Source organism: Heteronotia binoei, chromosome 8 (genome assembly GCF_032191835.1).
Source record: "Heteronotia binoei isolate CCM8104 ecotype False Entrance Well chromosome 8, APGP_CSIRO_Hbin_v1, whole genome shotgun sequence".
In the NCBI taxonomy this organism is placed as follows: domain Eukaryota; kingdom Metazoa; phylum Chordata; class Lepidosauria; order Squamata; family Gekkonidae; genus Heteronotia; species Heteronotia binoei.
The window spans coordinates 71,453,980-71,473,618 of record NC_083230.1 but is presented as its reverse complement, the minus strand read 5'-3'; the positions used below and the strand labels follow the sequence as shown (position 1 = coordinate 71,473,618).

Below are 19,639 nucleotides of genomic sequence, written 5' to 3'. Positions count from 1 at the left end.
CGGCTTAATGTGAAGTTATTTACCAAGTGATGTTATTTACCTCCATGACATGAAAAGCTTCAACTACACATTTCTACACATTAAGCCTTTATTAAAGGGACAGGACAATTTTCTCGAAGCCTGTTGGCCATCATGCATTCATAAAAGCCCCAGCTTTAATCCCAGGTATCTCTAATTAAAGAATCAGACCTCTCTGTGTCTGAACCCTGGAAAACCCTGGAAAATAGCTGTATGTCAGAATAATGAACTAGCTTAGCCAAATGTCTTACTTGATACAAGGCAGCTTTGTGTGTTCTTATGTAACAGGGTAGTGCTTCAACAGGGAAGCATCTTCTCCCAGCCCCCAAAACAGAATTCAAGCCTCCTGACTCTACCAATCTACCATATATTTAAGATACTAATACTAGCAAAGCTCTGGTACATGGTTTTTCCCCTCTCTTGCCTCTTTTACTCTACAAAGAGGGAAAGTATTTTAACCCTTTCCTTTGCTGCCTCATCCACAAATTATATTGGCCCTACATAGGAGCAATTAGTTCCACAGGAGAAAAGATAGATCTAAATGCTTGGGCCTTGCACCCACAGAACAAATTGCATCTTCAAAGAGGACCTTAAAATAATGTGAACCAAATAGAGGATTAAATAATCAAAGACATCATATGTTGTCTGAGATTTGCTTGGTTACTACAGGTTGAATTCCCAGAGAATTCATCCAGTGAAACCAAATCTAGGTCCGGAGCTGCAGCCTCCTTCAGCTGGTCAACGAGAATAGCCATACCAATGCCCCCTTGTCACTGTGACCACCAGAGCTGTTCCTTTGCTACAATGGTGCAGTGACTTGAGGGGCTAATTTACTCTTCAGGTAGGGAAGAGGAGTCAAAGGAGTTGAGAATCCCCAAATAGGGACAAACTAGATCTTAAGTCATCACCAATTAGGACAAAAATAAAAGAGGCATTGGACTAGAGGGGTTTTTTTTTCTTTTATTTCTATCAGACACTTCCCAGCAGACATATATAAGTACGTGCCCTCAGGTCCTTGTCAGTGATTCTCAAAAGCTCAGTGAGAGGGTCAGGAAAGAGGTGGAAGGCTTAGTCCTTTCCTGACTCTTCTTTGATAGGCGATTGGGCATTAACTGGGCTTGGGCAGAGCTCAAAAAAATGTAGAGGCATTTACTCCCAGTTAAAAAGGAAATAATTTATTACTTACATATAAGAAACAGAGGAAGATTTAAAAGGATGGGATTTAGAATAAATGCTAATATAACTGAAAGAACTAACATACATTCCATTTCAAAAGGCAAACTACAGAAGTAAATGCAAACACATTTCAACTATCTATCTCAATTCTATAATACTTCTAAATGGGTAAGGGGGAGAGTATGGGAGATCTTAGTGACAGTAACCTAGCAGCAGTAGAGTTCCATCTCGGTTAAGTCAATCTGTCTCTCCTAAAGCCTAGTCAGGGACCAAAGGACAAAAGTCAAAGGGCTCTTGATCCTTAGCCCATGGCTCACAACCCAGGACCTATATTACATAGCCTTATCAATGAATGCCAGCCTAGATTTTTTTTTCTTTTGCTTGTGTTTGTTAATTTAATTATTTGAGAAATTGTATTTTGGCATTTTTCTGTGAGCTGCTTTGGGTCACACTGGGAGAAAAGCAACATACAGGTGCTGTAAAAATAAATAATATCCTAACTAGGGACAAGTCCCAGGATCCAGTTCTTCACATTTCCCAGAAATCAATGGCTCTGGGGTCTCTTTGTATGGGGTAATTCAAGCTGTTATCGGATTACATCATTGGTTTAATTTTCAACAGGAACTATGAGCCTGTCAACCAGTATCAGATCAGCTAAGCAGTTCACAGGCCAATTACAAGGTTTGGGAAGAACTTTTAACATACTGTTCTGCTAGTGGTTTAATGAACTGAGTGACCAGACACTGGAGTGTCTTTTTAAGATGTGATACCATTCCCCACCATGCAGAACTGTGTTCACAGTGGAAACTATGGGATTAGTTTACACAGATAAGCCTTTCAATCACCGTTAGGGTGTGCTGTTGGTTCAGCTAACACTGAATATGCCCCCCAAAAACAGTTGATTCGGCAGTATTCAGGCCATATAGAGCCAAATCAGAGTCTCCGATCTGATTCGGGAGCCGTATACTGCAGCCGTGAATTGCTGCCGAAATTCAGCAGCCATTCAGCCCCATTATATCTTATGGGCCATTGAAGTCAATGGCAAAACAGGGTATAATGAAGTGCAGCTGGGGGGCAGGGGGTTTGAGGAAGAGCCTCCAAATTTTCAGGGAAGCTTCAGGAGCCTATACCCACAGAACCCCCAAGTTTCAAAAAGATTGGACCAGGGGGTCCAATTCTAGGGGCACCCAAATAGGGCCCTTTCCCCCTACGATGGGAAATAAACAATCAGACACTTTCCCTACTGTAATTACAGTGGGGAAAGTGCCTCTGGGGGGCGGGCGGTTTGAGTGAGATTCACCAAATTTGCAGGGCTGCTTCTGGTACATCTCTCCCACAGAACTCTCAACTTCCAAAAGGATTGGACTGGGGGTTCAACTCAAGGGGCACTCTAGGGAAAACCTACCCCAGACAGCAAGAAGATTCTCCTAGAGAATCTCTGCAGTCAAGTCAACCATGCTGAGGGTGCTAGCTTGCAAGGAACATAGTTGCCCAGCAGAACAAGTGCTACTGTGGCAATGGTAGTGCAATGTACAGGACCTTAGTTCAAATTAGAGAATCCCTCAGATTTAAAAGTTGGGATGAGGGCTTTCGGTAGGGACTGCAACACAGAACTGGTGCATTGAACACAAAAGTGCCAAGCAGCAGGGATGGGGCATGGACTTTCCACATGCAACGGAGTTGCATACTGAACTATAGCCCTACCTGTGGGGAATCCTGTAACACTATACTATAAGAAAGAAATTTTGGAAACTAGGACAGGACACTTGGGTTTTAAAAGAAGCTTCTGGGAAGTTAAGGCTGCTCAAGGGAAACCTTAACTTATATGGCAATGTTGCAGGGATATCACCTCTAGTCTTCTTTTAAAAGCTAGTAACTTGGAAACCTGTCACTGCACTGTACATATTCTAGTTCTTGGTCCTGGCATGGCACATACCTGAAGAAAGAAACATTTTTATCTATGATAACAAAACTGAGAGACCACTCACTGCAAAAATACTCAAGGCCCAGGAACCCCCAGGACTTAATAGAGATATTGGCTTCCTATCTCAGTGGACATAACAACTTGCTCAGCTCTTAATTTCCCCCAGAATTCAAACTCTGTTGGTTTTAAAAGAGCAACTGGTCTTATAAAGTGTCCCTGTTTAGGGTGAGGGCCTGCTTAAGGGTGGGTTAGGGTTTTCTTTTGGGCTGGGGGTGGGGTTGGTCAAGTCTTTAGAAGTTAAAATTTTGTGCAGGGTTTAAAAGCCTGTTGTAGAAATATTCAATACTTTCATTCAAGATATTACTGTATTATTGCTGTTATTATTTTATTGCTGGATGGGGGCAGGGTGTTTTGCTCACTGCTGTTTGGTTAAATTTCTGATCACAAGTTGTGTTAGTGGTTGTTTGCAGATTTAATTATTATTACTGCTTTGTGGAGATTGACAGAAGTTTTTAAAGAGTTTACTGGTGCTTTCTTTGTTCCTTTGGGGTAGAGAGGCAGCTGCTGTTGTGAGGTTGTGTCGTGTGGTTCGGTTCTCCTAGATACAGTTGAGGTTTTTTGCATTTTTTTGGCTGCACTGTGTAATTTCTTGCACTTAGGATTGGTTTTTTAAAGTTCTTTTTTTTCTCCATTCTGGTTGCTGGGGAGGGGACTGGAGGTGGGTGTCGGTGGGTTGCTGTGTTTCTCTGTGTTGTTTTGTCTTATACAGACTTGTGTTTTTGCCTTTTTTCCTGGGTGGGCCTTGCAGCTGGTGTTGCTGATACAGTCTTGTGTTACTCTTTGTGATCTGCTTCCTCTGGTTGCCTGATGACTCTTTCTGTCTTTGTTGCAGTTTGGGTTCATTGATTTTGGCCTTATTGGGGGGAAGGCATTGTTGTTTGGTTGGTTGATGGTCAGGAAGAACCAGTTAGAGTGTTTGGTTGGTTGATGGTCAGGAAGAACCAGTTAGAGTCAAGATGCATAATAAGACCTGGGCGTTCACAGAGTATAACTAAGAATACAGCAGCATACAACTACAAACCTGAACACCTAAATGTGAGAGAATGACATTTAGAAGTGCATCAGTGGCACCTCAAGACAAGCGAAGGACAATGCTAGGTGGTATAAGCAACACCAGAGCTCCATGAGATTAAATGAAAAAGATGTCTCCTCATATTTCATATGGAGGGATTTGTTGCCAGGAAGCACCATTAGAATCTAGATGTCAAAATGACAGAATGGTAACTGCAGCTAGAAGTGGATAAACACATTAAACAAGAGCAAAAAAGCAGCAATTTTGGATTCAGAACAAGTACTGATGGGGTTAATAACATGCCTGAGAACTGAGTTTGATTGTGGTGGCACCTTTAAGACCAACATAACCTGTTTTCTGTGAAAAGCTGAGAACTAAACAACTTAGTTATTAATTATTATGTCTACTGAGACAGGAAGCCGATATCTGTTATGTCCTGTGGGTTCCACTGTGTTGACTGTTTTTTCAATGACTGGTCTCTCAGCTTGTTGTGATAGAAAAAGAATGCTTCTCTCTTTGGGAATGTGCCATGCCAGAACCAAAATGTAGAATAAGTATGGTGCAATGACAGGTTCCCAAGATACTTGGTGATATTTGCATGCCTTGATTTTTTATCAGTTTCTTTTAAAACCCAAGTGCTCTAGTTTTCAGGATTTTCTTTCAGTTACAAACAAGTGGAGTGTTGAGGGATTCCACACAGGTATTACTTCTGTGGTGCTGTGGTTCAGTGGGCAGATGCTTGATATGACGAAATCCTTGCCCCATCTCTGCTGCTTGCAGAGAGCCACCACCCCAATTTTTGAAAGAGAGATTATCTAGTTTCATCGAATGTACTGTTTGTACCAATGGCAGTAGCATGGTGGCACTGGTTCTGCTTGGGGAGATGGCACTACCTATGGGGGAGAGGCTCCTGCAACTGCCCTGCAAATGTGGGGGCTCTCCCACAAACCCTCTGCTCCCCAGAATCACTTTTTCCACTGTTATTAGTGGGAAAACTGACTGCTTCCCCCCCACCACCATTGGGAGAAATGGGCCATTTTGGGTGCCTCTAGAATGGAAACCCCTGGTCCAATATTTTTGAAACTTGGGGGCTCTGTAGGGGAGAGGCCCTTGCAGCTGCCCAGCAAATGCAGGGCCTCTACCTCAAACCCCCTCCTCTCCAGCTGCCTCTTATTATACCCTATTTTGCTATTGACTTCAATGGCCCATAGGGTATGATGGGGGCACCCTCTTTGGGTGCCCACAAAATTGGATCCCCTGGTCCAATCTTTTTGGGCTTTGGGGCTCTGTAAGGGAGAGGCTCCTACAGCATCCCTGCAAATCTGGAGCTTCTATCTCAAACCTCCTCTCTTCCAGCTGCCTTTCATTATACCCTATTATGCGATTGATTTCAATGGCCCAAAGGATATAATGGGACCGTATATTTGGCAATAGCCAAATATCTCTGGAATCAGATTTACAGCCTCCCACATTTTTTAGCCCTGAATACCCCTGAATCCAAATTTTTCCAAATGTTTTTCTTTTGCATATCCCTAATCTCCATTAAAACAAGAGATGAAGGAACTGGTGGTGGAGGTTATCATTCTATGCTGAATGCTATGACCAAGCTCTCCTTTGACTGAGTAATTGTGTTATCAGAATGAGCCCACCATGTTTTCCAAGATTATGAACTCTGGTTATAATGCTAAGCCTGAACTATAAACTCTGTAACTTTTGTTTCTGCAGCTGCTTGAAGATACATCTATGTAACCACTAAGAAATGTGCAGGAGGGATGGGGAAATGTGTTGGATATCTGATTATGATCCAGACAGAACTTGCTGGTTATCATGTTGCTCTGGCAATGGAGCAGGAGGATTCAGCCATTGGCCTTAATCCCCTAAATAACTTTAGGTAATGCCATCCATGGGAACAAGTACTCGGTTGGCGGAAGACTTTTTGTGCATGCTTTTTGACTGTAACTGGATGTCTTATTGTTGCTTTCGTTATTCCTGGCTTTGGCTGGTGCAGCAAAAGCCAATGCTCTGTATATGAATCCAATAAAACCTCTTACTCTTTTACTATGAGAATTGGTGATTTGGGTCAATAACTGGCAGAATCTTACAGGTGTAAGTACCAAATTACCATGGTTGTTATACCTAGAGAATGGACTGATTCAAATGGCTTCTGCAGTTTAAACATGATTCCCTCTTGTCCCAACACTTATCCAACAAATGGAAGAAAGTGTGTGATGGTCCATTCTGTTCTGTCTAATCAGCACTCTTCTCCATGGATAAATGGGAGAAGAGTTAAAACTAATGCTACAATCACTCCACTCTCTTCTCTGAAGGGCTACAGCCTTGTCTAATCCTACACCTGATTATCCAAAAGTGATTCTTCCGGGTGGGAGAAGAGAAAAATACGGAAGAAAAGGAAAAATTTCTAGAAAATATCTGATAAGCACCTGCAGAATTCTCCCAAATCTGTTTTGAGGTAAAAATTCCTATGGAGTTGGAATAATCCATTTTGTTTTGCACATTACCCTGGGAGGGAAATGGGTATGTAATATATACTAGAAGTATATGAAACTAATTTTGGTATTGTTAGGATAGAATAGATGTGTTTTTAGAATAATACAGGCTTATTCACTAAAATGGGACAATTGAATCCTGTTACATTGTGGGAGGAGGTGTATATGATGACTGGTTGAGATGGGAACGGAAGATTCTTTTCACTCACCGTGAAGTCTTCCTTCTCTGTGGTCCCGGAGTGGTCCAGTCCTCACTCTTGGGAATCATAGCTCCTCCCTTTGATAGCAGGGCTTAACAAACTTGACCCGGAGGGGAGGTGCTTCATCCTCAGAAACTCAGATCGTCTGCCAGCTACCACACCTCCCTAAGTATAACTCCAACATAAATAGGAGAAAGGAAATTTCCAGGGAACAAACACAACCCTCTCCTACACATATCCTGAGCCCCTGTCTAAAGGGCTCTATGGCGGAAAAAACCCAAACCTAACAGTGTACTACACCGGATTCAGTTGCGACTTCCAACCCCGTGGTCCCAGGTCAAAGCTGAAACCCTTTATACACAACTGGGTGGGTAGGACTGGACCACTCCGGGACCACAGAGAAGGAAGACTTCACGGTGAGTGAAAAGAATCTTCCGTTCTCCAGTGGTCCCAGGAGTGGGCCAATCCTCACTCTTGGGATGTAAAAAAGCCGTGTCCCAGGGCGGGCCTCTCAGCTTTGCCCAGAGACCACGTGTTGGAGGACTTTCCTTCCAAATGCAGCCTCAGCCGAAGCCACCTTATCAATCCTGTAGTGCCTAGTGAAGGAGTGAACCGACTTCCAAGTAGCCGCCTTACACACCACTTCCAGGGATGGAAAAGCCCTATAGGCCGCTGAAGTAGCAGCCCCTCTAAGTGAATGAGCCGTCACCCCTACCGGGGGCTCCAGTCCTGTTGCCTTATAGGCCTCACTAATGCACCCCCTGATCCACCTGCTAATGGTGGAGGCCGATACCTTGCGCCCAGTGTCTGCAGCCCTGAAAGAAACAAACAAGGAATCAGACCGGCGAAAGTCCTTGGTTCTGTCCAGATAGAAGCTAAGGGCTCTGCGAACATCCAGACAGTGCCATGCCTTCTCCTTCTCATGAACCGGATTAGGGCAGAAAGAGGGAAGCACAATGTCCTCTGCCCTATGGAAATGGGAATTCACCTTTGGCACAAAGGCCGGATCAGTGCGGAGCACAACTTTATCCTGGTGGAATACACACAAATCCTTATGTATGGACAGAGCCTGAAGCTCTGACACTCTACGCGCCGAAGTGATACCCACTAAGAATACCACCTTAAAGGTGAGCAACTTCAGGCTGCATGATGCCATAGGCTCAAAGGGCTTGCCACAGAGAGCCTTCAACACCGTGTTCAAATTCCACGATGGGAATCTATGGACCTGCGGTGGATTAAGCAAAGCCACCCCCTTCAGAAACCTCCGGATGTGTGGATGTGTTGAAATAGCATTGCCCTTCTTAGATCCCCTCACCGCTGCTATGGCCGCCACCTGTCTACGTAGTGTACTGGTACTAAGGCCTTTCTCTAGTCCCTCCTGTAGGAAAGACAACACCACGGAGACCGAGGCCTGTAGAGGATCTTCCCCTTTAACCACACACCAGGCATGAAAAATCTGCCAAGTGACATTATAGCTTCTGTTAGTTGAAGCCTTTCTAGAGGACAACATGGTGTCTATTACTGGAGTGGAATAACCTAGCCTAACTAACTGCTGCCGCTCAATCTCCAAACAGTGAGCTGAAACATTTCTGGTAGCGGATGCTGCAGGCATCCCTGAGAAAGTAGATTCCACCTTGTAGGAATCTGCCATGGCTCTACTATTGACAGTCTTTGCAGTTCCGGGAACCAGGCTCTCCGAGGCCAAAAGGGGGCCACCACAATCACCTCCGCTTTCTGTTCCTGGACCCTCTGCAAAAACCTTTGGAGGACTTGGAACGGAGGAAAGGCATACAATAGAGTCCTCGGCCAGTCTGAATTTAGAGCGTCGATGGCAACTGCTCCTCTGCTTCTTGTCCTTGAGAAATACTGTGGCACCTGATGATTGTCGTCCGACGCAAACAGGTCCACACTCGGTGTCCCGAATCTTTGACAAATCTCGCGAAATGTCTCGTGGTGAAGTGACCATTCCGACTGGTTCAGCGCCTGTCGGCTCAGCCAATCTGCCATCACATTGTCTTTTCCTGCCACGTGAGTGGCTTTGATGGACAGAAGATGACCTTCCGCCCACCTGAAAAGGGCCTCCGCTTCGTCTTGTAGCTTTCTGTGTCTGGTGCCGCCTTGGCGATTTACATAGGCTTTTGCCGTCATATTGTCTGTTTGTATCAGGACGTGAGTCCCGACCACCCATTGTCTCATGTGAAGCATGGCCAGACGTATGGCTCTCAACTCCAGAAGGTTTATGCTTTCCCTGGCTTCCTGGTCGCTCCACTGACCCTGCGCTACTGCTCCGGACATGTGAGCTCCCCAACCAAAAAGACTGGCGTCTGTGGTCACCACCACTCTCTTGGGTTCCCGCATCTCCTGCCCCAAGGAAAAAAGGCTGGGAGTCTGCCACCACTCGAGGGCTCTCGATAGGTCGGCTGGCAGTGTCAGAGAGATCGAGCTTCTGGCACCTATTTGCTTCTGAAAAGGTAAAAGAAATTTCTGAAGTGGCCTCGTGTGAAAACGCGCCCACTGAACGATGTCCTGGCACGAGACCAGCATTCCCAGTAATTTTGCCAGTAGCATCAGTTTGACTCACTTCCTTTGCTTGACTTCTGCCATCAGCTGTAAAATCTTTGTCTGTCTCTCCGGGGTCAGAAAAACCTTGTCCTTGTTGGAATCGATCTGAACACCTAGGTGCGTCAGAGACTGGGAAGGAAGCAAGAAACTCTTCTGAATGTTTATGACGAACCCATGCACCCTGAGCAGCCTCATGGTCAGGTCGAGGTGTTTCTTCGTCTGCTCCGCCGACGGGGCCTTGACCAGAACGTCGTCCAGGTAAGGAAAAATCGACACCCCCTGTAACCTGAGGGCTGCCACCAGAGTGACCAGAACTTTTGTGAACACCCTGGGAGACGACTTGAGCCCAAAAGGCAAGGCTCTGTATTGGAAATGGCGCCCATCGTAAGAGAAACGAAGAAACTTCCGATGACCCCTGGCGATTGGGATATGAAGATATGCTTCCGACAGATCTATGGAGGCCATGAAGTCCCCCCGCTGGATGGCAAGAAGTATGGACCTCAGTGTCTCCATCCGGAACTTTTTTGTGACAACCGACCTGTTCACCCACTTCAGATCCAGTATCGCCCGAACATCCCCATTCTTTTTGGGTACCATGAAAAAGACTGAGTATGTGCCTTGAAATTTCTCTGACGGAGGTACCGGTTCGATGGCTTCTATCGAAACTAGATGGTCGATGGCTAGCAGTAGTGTTCGATGCTTCTCGGGAGACTGTGATCTTTGTACTTCCAAAAAACGGTGTCGGGGGGGGAGTAAAACTCCAGAGAGTAGCCGTTGGTCACTGTGTCCAACACCCATCTGTCTGAAACTGTTTGATGCCACACATGGGAGAATCTCTGAAGTCGTCCCCCTATCTGACTTGTGTCTGTGGACTCGTCCCAGTCACGCTGAGGTGGGCTTCTTTTGGCCTTTAGCGGGCTGGTTCTGTTTCCCCGTGAAGGAAGGTCTACCTTCTCTAGGCTTCGACTGCCACTTTGTTCTATATGGCTTGAAGGATGCTTGCCTGGACTCTCTCCTATTGCCACGAAAGGACTGAAACCTTTGTCTCGTCCTGTTATCTCGTCGTTTGGATGGCAGAACTTTTTTCTTATTTCTGTCCTCAATAAGGTATCTATCGAAACCTTCTCCAAAGAGTGAGGACCCTTTAAACGGAACTGCAGCAACCTTAGCTCTAGCCGAAGGATCCGCATCCCAATTTCGTAGCCAGGTATTTCTTCTGGCCGTAACGCTACAGGCCATAGCTCTAGCTGACAGCTGAACCGCTTCCAGAGTAGAGTCTGATGCAAAAGCCGTGGCTAATGTTATCTTTTTAAGAGAGTCCTTGACGTCCTTAGGCAGGTCATCCCTCTTAGCCAGGTCAGATAGCCAAATATATGAAGCTCTACAGAAGAGAGACGTGGTGGCTGACACCTTCAAAGAGCTGGCCGAGGCTTCAAAATCCCTCCGCAGAGCCTGCTCAATGCGTTTATCCGTAGGGTCCCTTGGCATTCCATCTGCATCCATCGGGAGTATGGAATTAGAAGCCAAACTATTGACCGGGTCATCCACCACCGGTAACTTCAGCCTCTTAGCCGCCTCTGGGATGAATGAAAAGAACTTGGAAAAATTAGAAGAAACTGTTTTCGGCTTGGCCGGGTGCTCCCACTCTGACCTGATAATAGAAAAGAAACCTGACGGCAATGGCACCTGTAGGGGTTTGGCCCCTGATTTTGGAATGATGTCTTCCATACCCAAAGGAAACTCTGTATCCTCCTCATCTTTGCATTTGGGGGTGTACTGAATCTGCAGCGTTCTAATCACCTTTGGGAGTAAGCGTGTATACACGTCTGCAGGAAAAAGTTTGGAATGAGTAGAGGCTACCCCCTCCTCTTCCTCAGAGAGTTCCCCAGTATCTGGAGATGAAGAGGCATCCGATAAGTCAGAATCCTCTTCCTCTTGATCAGAGGGACAGGAGCGTATCTCTGTCCTGCTGCGCTTAAGAGGTCTAGGGGAAAAACTTTCCTCTTCCTTATCAGCCTCTAAGTGTTTAGTCTTGGATGTTCTTTTGAGTGGGGGGGTTGGAGTAGCCACAGAGGCTGCCTGGACCTCCTTTCTAACTATTTCTTGTATCCAGGATAGAAGATTAGACTTTGCCTCATCTGCAGAAATATCATCATGATGAACTTCTGCCCTCTCTTCCTGTGCTGGTGAATCAGCCAGCTCCAGATCACAAGTGCCCTCCTCCATTACAGCTCCCTTGGGGAATCTGGTGGAAGCGGCCATCTTAGAATGTATGGCCCTGCAACAACAAAAGAAGGCACAACCAAAATGGCTTCCATTCCCGCCAAAATAAGCCCCTCCATACACTCCTTTCCCCCACCGGCTCAACACTGGAATCCTCTTAACAAAAAACCAAACATTCCCTTGCTTTGTTTCCTTCCCCTTTTCCCAATGGCCAAATAGATAGCCAGACCTCTCTATGCCAGAGAGGCTAAGGGATAGGGAATGAATGGGAGGGGGGAAGTGGGGGGGGGGAAGCGCTGAAAACCATAACTGGCTGCCAGTAGCTCCCAACATAAAACTTTCCTCTTCTGGAGGCTTCCTGGGGATGGGACCATCAGGGCTAGGTCAACTGACCTCCTCAAATCCCCCACCACTCTGCAGAGCTTTCCCAATGCAAGCCTTACCGCTGCTGGGTTTCCAAAAGCTTCTGCCTCCGTCATTCCAGGAGGGCTGCGTGCTAACACGAGTCCTCTCCCAGCTGCTCGCTCCCTCTCTCCTCCTCTCCCTTAATTCCTTTGTCCCCAAGGCCCCTGGGTTTGCCAGAGTGCCTTTGCAGGGCGACTGGGAGAAGGAACGATCAACAGCCTTTGGCACGTCCACCAGGCTGGAAAGAGCAGAGGGAGGGCTTCGCGCGCTCGTGCCTCACTCCGAGGCTCCTCTGGCGTCGTTGGAAAAAACGCGGGAGGAAGAGTGCCTCCCAGAACGGCCACAAGAGGGAGCTCTTGCCTTCCCTTCTGCCGTCCAGAAAATTTTTAATAGGTATGTTCCTCTTGTTCTTCTTCTTCTTTATTTCTTTCTATAATGTACCGGGCCAGGAGCCACAAAGGGGCTCTATAGCACGTCCTGCTTCGATGGCAGGGCTAAAGAAACTGAGTTTCTGAGGATCAAGCACCTCCCCTCCGGGTCAAGTTTGTTAAGCCCTGCTATCAAAGGGAGGAGCTATGATTCCCAAGAGTGAGGATTGGCCCACTCCTGGGACCACTGGAGAAAGGAAATTGAATCCATCTCATTTTTAACCATCTGGCTAAGTGGTCAGGTGCCCCTAATGGACTTTTACTGGTTTCCCCACTGGCAGGCTAAATTCTTTTAATACAGATTTTTGCAGTAATTGATCAAGAACCAGCTCACAAGGGAACTTTGAACCAGTATCCTAATTTCTGCTTGGCTCTAGAAAGGAACACTCCAGAAATGGAAGAGCCATAAATAAAATAAAGAGTCCTTTAAGACCAACAAAGTTTTATTCAAGGTATAAGCTTTCACATGTTACACACACACTTCTTCATATAGAAGTGTGTGTGTAACACACAAAAGCTTATACCTTGAATAAACTTTGTTGGTTTTAAAGGTGCTACTGGACTCTTACTTTATTCTGTTGCTTCAGACTAACATGGCTACCCACTTAACCAATAAATGTTAGCCTGGATAGTGGTTCTGTGTCAAGACTTGGAAATTTGGAAGACAGGATCCATGTCAAGGTTCTTGGTGCTGGATCTATTCCCAAAAAGAAGAATGTAGATGTTCTTGTAAGTATAGAACTATCTCGCAAAATACCATTTTGTTCCTTTTATAGTGTTCTGCCTAAATTCTGTATAAGTATCTTTGCTTTCTAGGATTAATATTTGGTTATTAAAGTTTCATTATGCCTATGATCTTTATAATAATAATATAATAATAGATTTTATTTATGTCCCGCCCTCCCCGCCTAGGCAGCTCAGGGCGGCTAACAACAATTCAATATTAACATAAATAGGTAAAACATTGAATTTAACAATTAAAATTAAACATATAAAAACCAGTTAATTGAATTAAAATACATAGTTTAAGTTACATTATATATATCTGGCAGCAATAAAGCTGTTCTGGCGCTGGTTCTGCCAGTTTAGATAATATTATAGATGGCGGTTCTTTGTTCCTAGCAACTCAGCAGTCGATATCGTTATAAGCTTGTCTAAAAAGAGCGGTTTTGCAGGCCCTGCGGAACTGGTCGAGGTTCCGCAGGGCCCGCACTTCCTCCGGAAGCTGGTTCCACAGTGCAGGAGCCGCAACTGAAAAGGCCGGTGCTCTGGTGTTTTGGAATTTGGCCTCTCTCGGCCCAGGGATGGTCATTTTGTTTTTACCCACTGACCTCAGTGCCCTCTGGGGTTCATATGGGGAGAGACGGTCCCTTAGGTAGGCTGGTCCTCAGCCATATAGGGCTTTAAAGGTAATAACCAACACTTTGTACTGGACTCGGTAGGTAATTGGCAGCCAGTGCAGTCCGCGCAGCCCCGGCCGTATGTGCTCCCATTTCGAGAGCCCCAATAGTAGCCTGGCCGACGCGTTCTGCACCAGCTGCAACTTCCGGGTCCGGCACAGAGGTAGCCCCAAGTAGAGGGCATTACAGTAGTCCAATCTTGAGGTGACCGTTGCATGGATCACTGTTGCGAGGTCGCGACGTTCCAGGAAGGGGGCCAACTGCCTTGCCCGCTTCAGCTGGAAGAATGCTGACTTGGCAGTGGCTGCTATCTGGGCCTCCATTGATAATGAAGGCTCCAGTAAAACACCCAAACTCTTTACCTGGCGCACTGGTTTCAATGGTGCGCCGTCGAAAGTTGGGAGAGCTATTTCCCCTCCCCGGGCGCCGCGGCCCACACAAAGGACCTCTGTCTTCGCTGGATTCAACTTCAGCCCACTCAGTCTGAGCCACGTCGCTACAGCCTGCAAAGCCCGATCTAGGTTCCCTGGGGCGGAGCCAGGCCGGCCATCCATTAGTAGATAGAGCTGGGTGTCATCTGCGTATTGATGGCAACCCAGCCTAAACCTCCGGACAATCTGGGCAAGGGGGCGCATATAAATGTTAAACAGCATTGGGGAGAGAACTGCTCCCTGGGGCACCCCACAATCAAGTGTGTGCCTCTGGGATCGCTCACCCCCAATAGCCACCCTTTGTCCCCGATCAGAGAGGAAGGAGGAAAGCCATTGCAAAGCCAACCCCCCAACCCCTATGTCGGCGAGGCGGCGCTTTAGCAACTGATGGTCGACTGTGTCAAATGCTGCCGACAGGTCTAATAGCATCAGTACCGCAGCGCCGCCCCGATCCAGATGCCGCTGAAGGTCATCCACCAAGGTGACCAGCCTTTAGGGTTAGGATTTGAAGACTGCTCAGAAAGGATCATACTCATATTCCACCTAACACTGTTCAGCTTACCTAGAATTAGCATATACTCACAGATGGCTCCAGCACGAAAAAAAAGCACAGTAATACTGAGGTAAGAAAGGGGAAGGGGACACACTCACACACATCTTTTCACTCTCACAAAACACATGCACACATATAAATTACTAGCTAGCAAAAGAGGCCAGAGTCAAAAGATTTTCTTTTGTTAGTGGCAACTTATACGAAATGAAGAGAATCCCTTGTTATGGGGAAAGTTAAAACAACAGAGTCCATGCTTCTCAGCCAATGTAGAACACAAGACTGAACCCCAAGAGAAAGGGTGGAGCAGGAAGGGGGGAAAGGCAGCCAAATACAGATGGGAACCAAGGTAGGTTTGTGACAGGCCTTACAATCTGAAACTAATGGAGACTATTTTTTAATCTGATACAGCACAAGCATTAAATTAATTCAAGAAGACATTACCACAGCTCTTCTGAGATGCAGAAATAGTTTACTAAAGTGATCTAACATATCAGCAAAAGCCAGAACTCTTTCACGTTCCTTGACTGTGCTACCCCTTTTTTCAGTCGTTGATTGACATCGAGGGATAGGTTTTTCATTCAACTTAATGTTATGCTGAGAAGCCTCATCTGAATACCAAACCAAAGAGAAAATTATTAGTGTTTGTATTAAGAGCAAGTTCTTAAAGAAACTGAATCACTACTAATATTTTCTATGTATACTGTAATTGAACAAAAGATCAAAAATATTTGCATATGGTGATGTAATGGTAGCCATGATTATAACTAAGCTTTTTCTTGCTTAGTTTGCAAATTAGTCATGAGTTCCAGCACTTTTTAACTGTCCATGAACAGTTTGTTTCAAGTGTTTTCATCCTAGGCAGTTGGTTGAACTAATTACAAAAAAAGTAGGGTAACGGTTCAGATTGGCCTTCTTATCTAGCTTCAGTAGCTGTATCGCATATGCACCTGCAGATCAGCTCATATGTTGTTTATCTAGTTAAGAACCGATCAGTTATTTAGGAGATAGAGGATGGGGCAGTGGCTCAGTGGAAGAGTATCTATTGACGTGCAGAAGGTGCCAGGTTTGATCTCTGGCATCTCCAGTTAAAAGGACCAGGCAACAGGAGATGTGAAAGACCTCCAAATAAGATCCTGGAGAGCTGCTGCTGGTCTGAGTAGACAATACTAACCTTAAGAACATAAGAGAAGCCATGTTGGATCAGGCCAATGGCCCATTTAGTCCAACACTCTGTATCACACAGTGGCCAAATTTTTTTTTGGTGTGTGTGTGTGTGTGTATATATACACACACACACACACACACACACTGTGGCTAATAGCCACTGATGGACTCTGCTCCATATTTTTATCTAACCCCCTCTTGAAGACGGCTATGCTTGAAGCCGCCACCACCTCCTGTGGCAGTGAATTCCACATGTTAATCACACTTTGGGTGAAGAAGTACCTCCTTTTATCGTTCTAACCCAACTGCTCAGCAATTTCATCGAATGCCCACGAGTTCTTGTATTGTGAGAAAGGGAGAAAAGTACTTTTTTCTCTACCTTCTCCATCCCATGCATAATCTTGTAAACCTCTATCATGTCACCCCGCAGTCGACGTTTCTCCAAGCTAAAGAGCCCCAAGCGTTTTAACCTTTCTTCATAGGGAAAGTGTTCCAAACCTGCAATCATTCTAGTTGCCCTTTTCTGCACTTTCTCCAATGCTATAATATCCTTTTTGAGGTGCGGTGACCAGCATTGTACAGAGTATTCCAAATGAGACCGCACCATCGATTTATAAAGGGGCATTATGATACTCGCTGATTTGTTTTCAATTCCTTTCCCAATAATTCCCAGCATGGCGTTGGCCTTTTTTATTGCAATCGCCCACTGTCTTGACATTTTCAGTGAGTTATCTACCACGACCCCAAGATCTCTCTCTTGATCAGTCTCTGCCAGTTCACACCCCATCAACTTGTATTTGTAGCTGGGATTCTTGGCCCCAATGTGCATTACTTTGCACTTGGCCACATTGAACATCATCTGCCATGTTGACACCCACTCACCAAGCCTCAACAGATCCCTTTGGAGTGCCTCACAATCCTCTCTAGTTCTCACCACCCTGAACAATTTAGTGTCATCTGCAAACGTGGCCACTTTACTGCCTACTCTCAACTCCAAATCATTTATGAACAAGTTAAAGAGCATGGGACCCAGTACTGAGCTCTGCGGCACTCCACTGCTTACCATCCTCCACTGTGAAGACTGCCCATTTGGATGTTAGGGTTAGGGTTCTTCTTGGACCAAGGGTCTGATTCAGTATAAGGCAGCTTCACGTGTGTGTTCATAATATCACATTATGTTAGCTAATCAGCATTTTTGTTAATTATCTCTTATTAGTTATGAACCATAACTTTTTAAAAATATCACATTATGATAGACAAAATTTAGATAAGAATGGATATTTATCTATAAATGTCCACATCTGTGACAAGCAAATCAAATTTCTCTGCATGGAAGTCTCAGAAGGAAAACAGGTGAGCTTACTTGGTGAGTAATTAGGGCTATTTGATTATCCCTAAAAGAAGTAAGGCAAACAGTTGAAAACTGATTAGCTTTTAAAACTTACTTGCAAACAAGCAATGATAGGTACTTTAATAATTTTAGCACTTATTTCCATATTGTAGCATTAATTTTTTCATGCTTGTATTCTATTTTGTCTAGCTCACTAAAGAAACTAACTTCTTATCTCAATAAATTTTTAAAAATTGTTCTGTCTGGTTTGCTAGTTACATTCAAAGAACCAACCCAAACACCTTATTCTTTTGTATTATCAAAATTAGAGGTTGTTAATCATGCTTTAAAATAAGATAAACATTTTGTGGAGCTGAAAAAAGTATCAGTTCAGGTTCTCTGATTGAATGCAGGAGGGAATCATGCTACAGAATGGAGCAGTCTTCTCAAGATAATGATGCAATTTTGCCTAAATATAAAATTAATCTACTACAGAAAATTCTGAAAATCTACAAATAGGTATCCTGTTATATTTAAAGTAATTTTTTTTTAAAAAAACCTTCAATCGATAGGCTGTTAGGACTGAATAAACTAATGATTTTTGGCAAAGCAAAATCAATTGCTTACTTGATTTTGGGATAACTGCCTTAACTATATATTTTACATATGGAATACCTGTGGAGTATGGAAACATTTGAACAAAGAATACTGAAGGGTCTGGAACTAGTTCCCATAGGCACTTTAAGACAATGAACAGAAATATCCCACGATTCTCCTAGCAATGGGGATAAAACAACTACCTAACACTTTCTCCTACATAATTTTCATGTCCGCAGCTCTTTTTTTGGTCTGAAAAAGGCACCACCAATGGGAGGTATTTGATTCTTAGTATCTTCAAAACAACTATCTCCCATTTGCCTCCTGTTTTAGTTCATCTGTCTGTTCCTCAGTTTATCATGTCCTGCCTTAGCCTCATCCCATCATGCACCTTTACTCACGGACTACAGGCAGTGACACTTCATCTACAGCTGCTTGCTCCCAGCCACATCCAATGCCTGAGAGTTCTATCACAGTTAGAATTTAGATTGATAATCTGGCCACTAGTCACCTCTTGGGAAGGTGAAGGATCAATTGAGTGTGTGGGCGGAAATTGCCCACCCCTTCCCTCACCATCTAAGCTGGCAGAAGGAAAAGTTTGATTCGTCTCCTATAAATAACAAAGTAAACAAGTAAGAAATAACCTGTAAATATATTGCATTCAACATAAACATCTGGGATTTGGAGATGGCCCATCCCTTAATTTTAAATGCCTTCCTCATCCCATTTAAGAACTGTCAGATGCCTGGCTAGGATATAGTAACCCACCTGTATCTGTGACAGAAGGTGACAGTGGAGTCAGATTGGTGGAATCCATCGTGGCATCACTTTCAGGGGTGAGACAAACACTGTGGTCAAGTAGGCTTGAGCTGGAATCAGTGACCAAGGAATCACTCTGTAATGTAGTGTCAGAAGCAGGCAAGGAAGGACCATGGCTGGAGGCGGGGGAAGTAGGGTCAAATGTGTCTGAGCAAAGAAGAGCAAGGAAGTTCTGACTTGGTTTAAGCAGGATCGCAACAGAATATCCAGGATATTATTTCATAGGATCCTGAACGTTAGAAGTGCTCTTAGGCAAACAAAAAAGACAGAATGGATAATAATGAAGCTCCCATTTCTTGTTATTCAATTGTTGTGGCCACTATACTTGACTTGAAAAACTGGGCTTCTAGATCAAAGCAGCTGGCAACAGATATGAACTGTGGTACAAGACTGAAAATAGCTACAAAAGCAAAATGATCATGCTGCAGTAGCCTTAAAATATGGAAGGCCTAAGCTCTGATTAGCTATCCGAAGAGATGCAATAAGGCACTGCATGCCATCAAAATGTATAACTGTGGAAACCTTTACAGGGGCCAGCTGAGCATTGCACACAATGATGATAATAAGAAAAGCAGAACCTCAGAAAGCTAACTTGAACTGAATAACCTATCTGCAGGCATTATGGTAGCCGATGTTCACGATGAATCATGTTCTAATTTAAAATCCATTCCCCTTTCAGATAAATGTTCTGAAACAACTGAACAGTTTTAGAGCATATACTAATGCCTGGATACAAAATGACTGTATAGCTATGGAACTGTGCACAGTCAAGCAGTAAAAAAAACGATCAATGTATAGTATTCTCTGGAATCAGTGGCCAGATTCTTTGT

General features: G+C 44.7%; 1 protein-coding gene across 1 annotated transcript in view; it reads right to left on the bottom strand.

The window, feature by feature from the left end:
* CFAP54 (cilia and flagella associated protein 54) overlaps positions 1–19,639 on the bottom strand; it is a 330,085-nt gene that overhangs the window by 136,746 nt on the left and 173,700 nt on the right. The window contains exons 36-37 of the mRNA XM_060244423.1: positions 18,759–18,956; positions 15,341–15,507 (exon numbers count right to left, since the gene is read on the bottom strand). Of these exons, the coding sequence (XP_060100406.1) occupies positions 15,341–15,507; positions 18,759–18,956 (365 nt within the window). The remainder of the gene's footprint in view (positions 1–15,340; positions 15,508–18,758; positions 18,957–19,639) is intronic.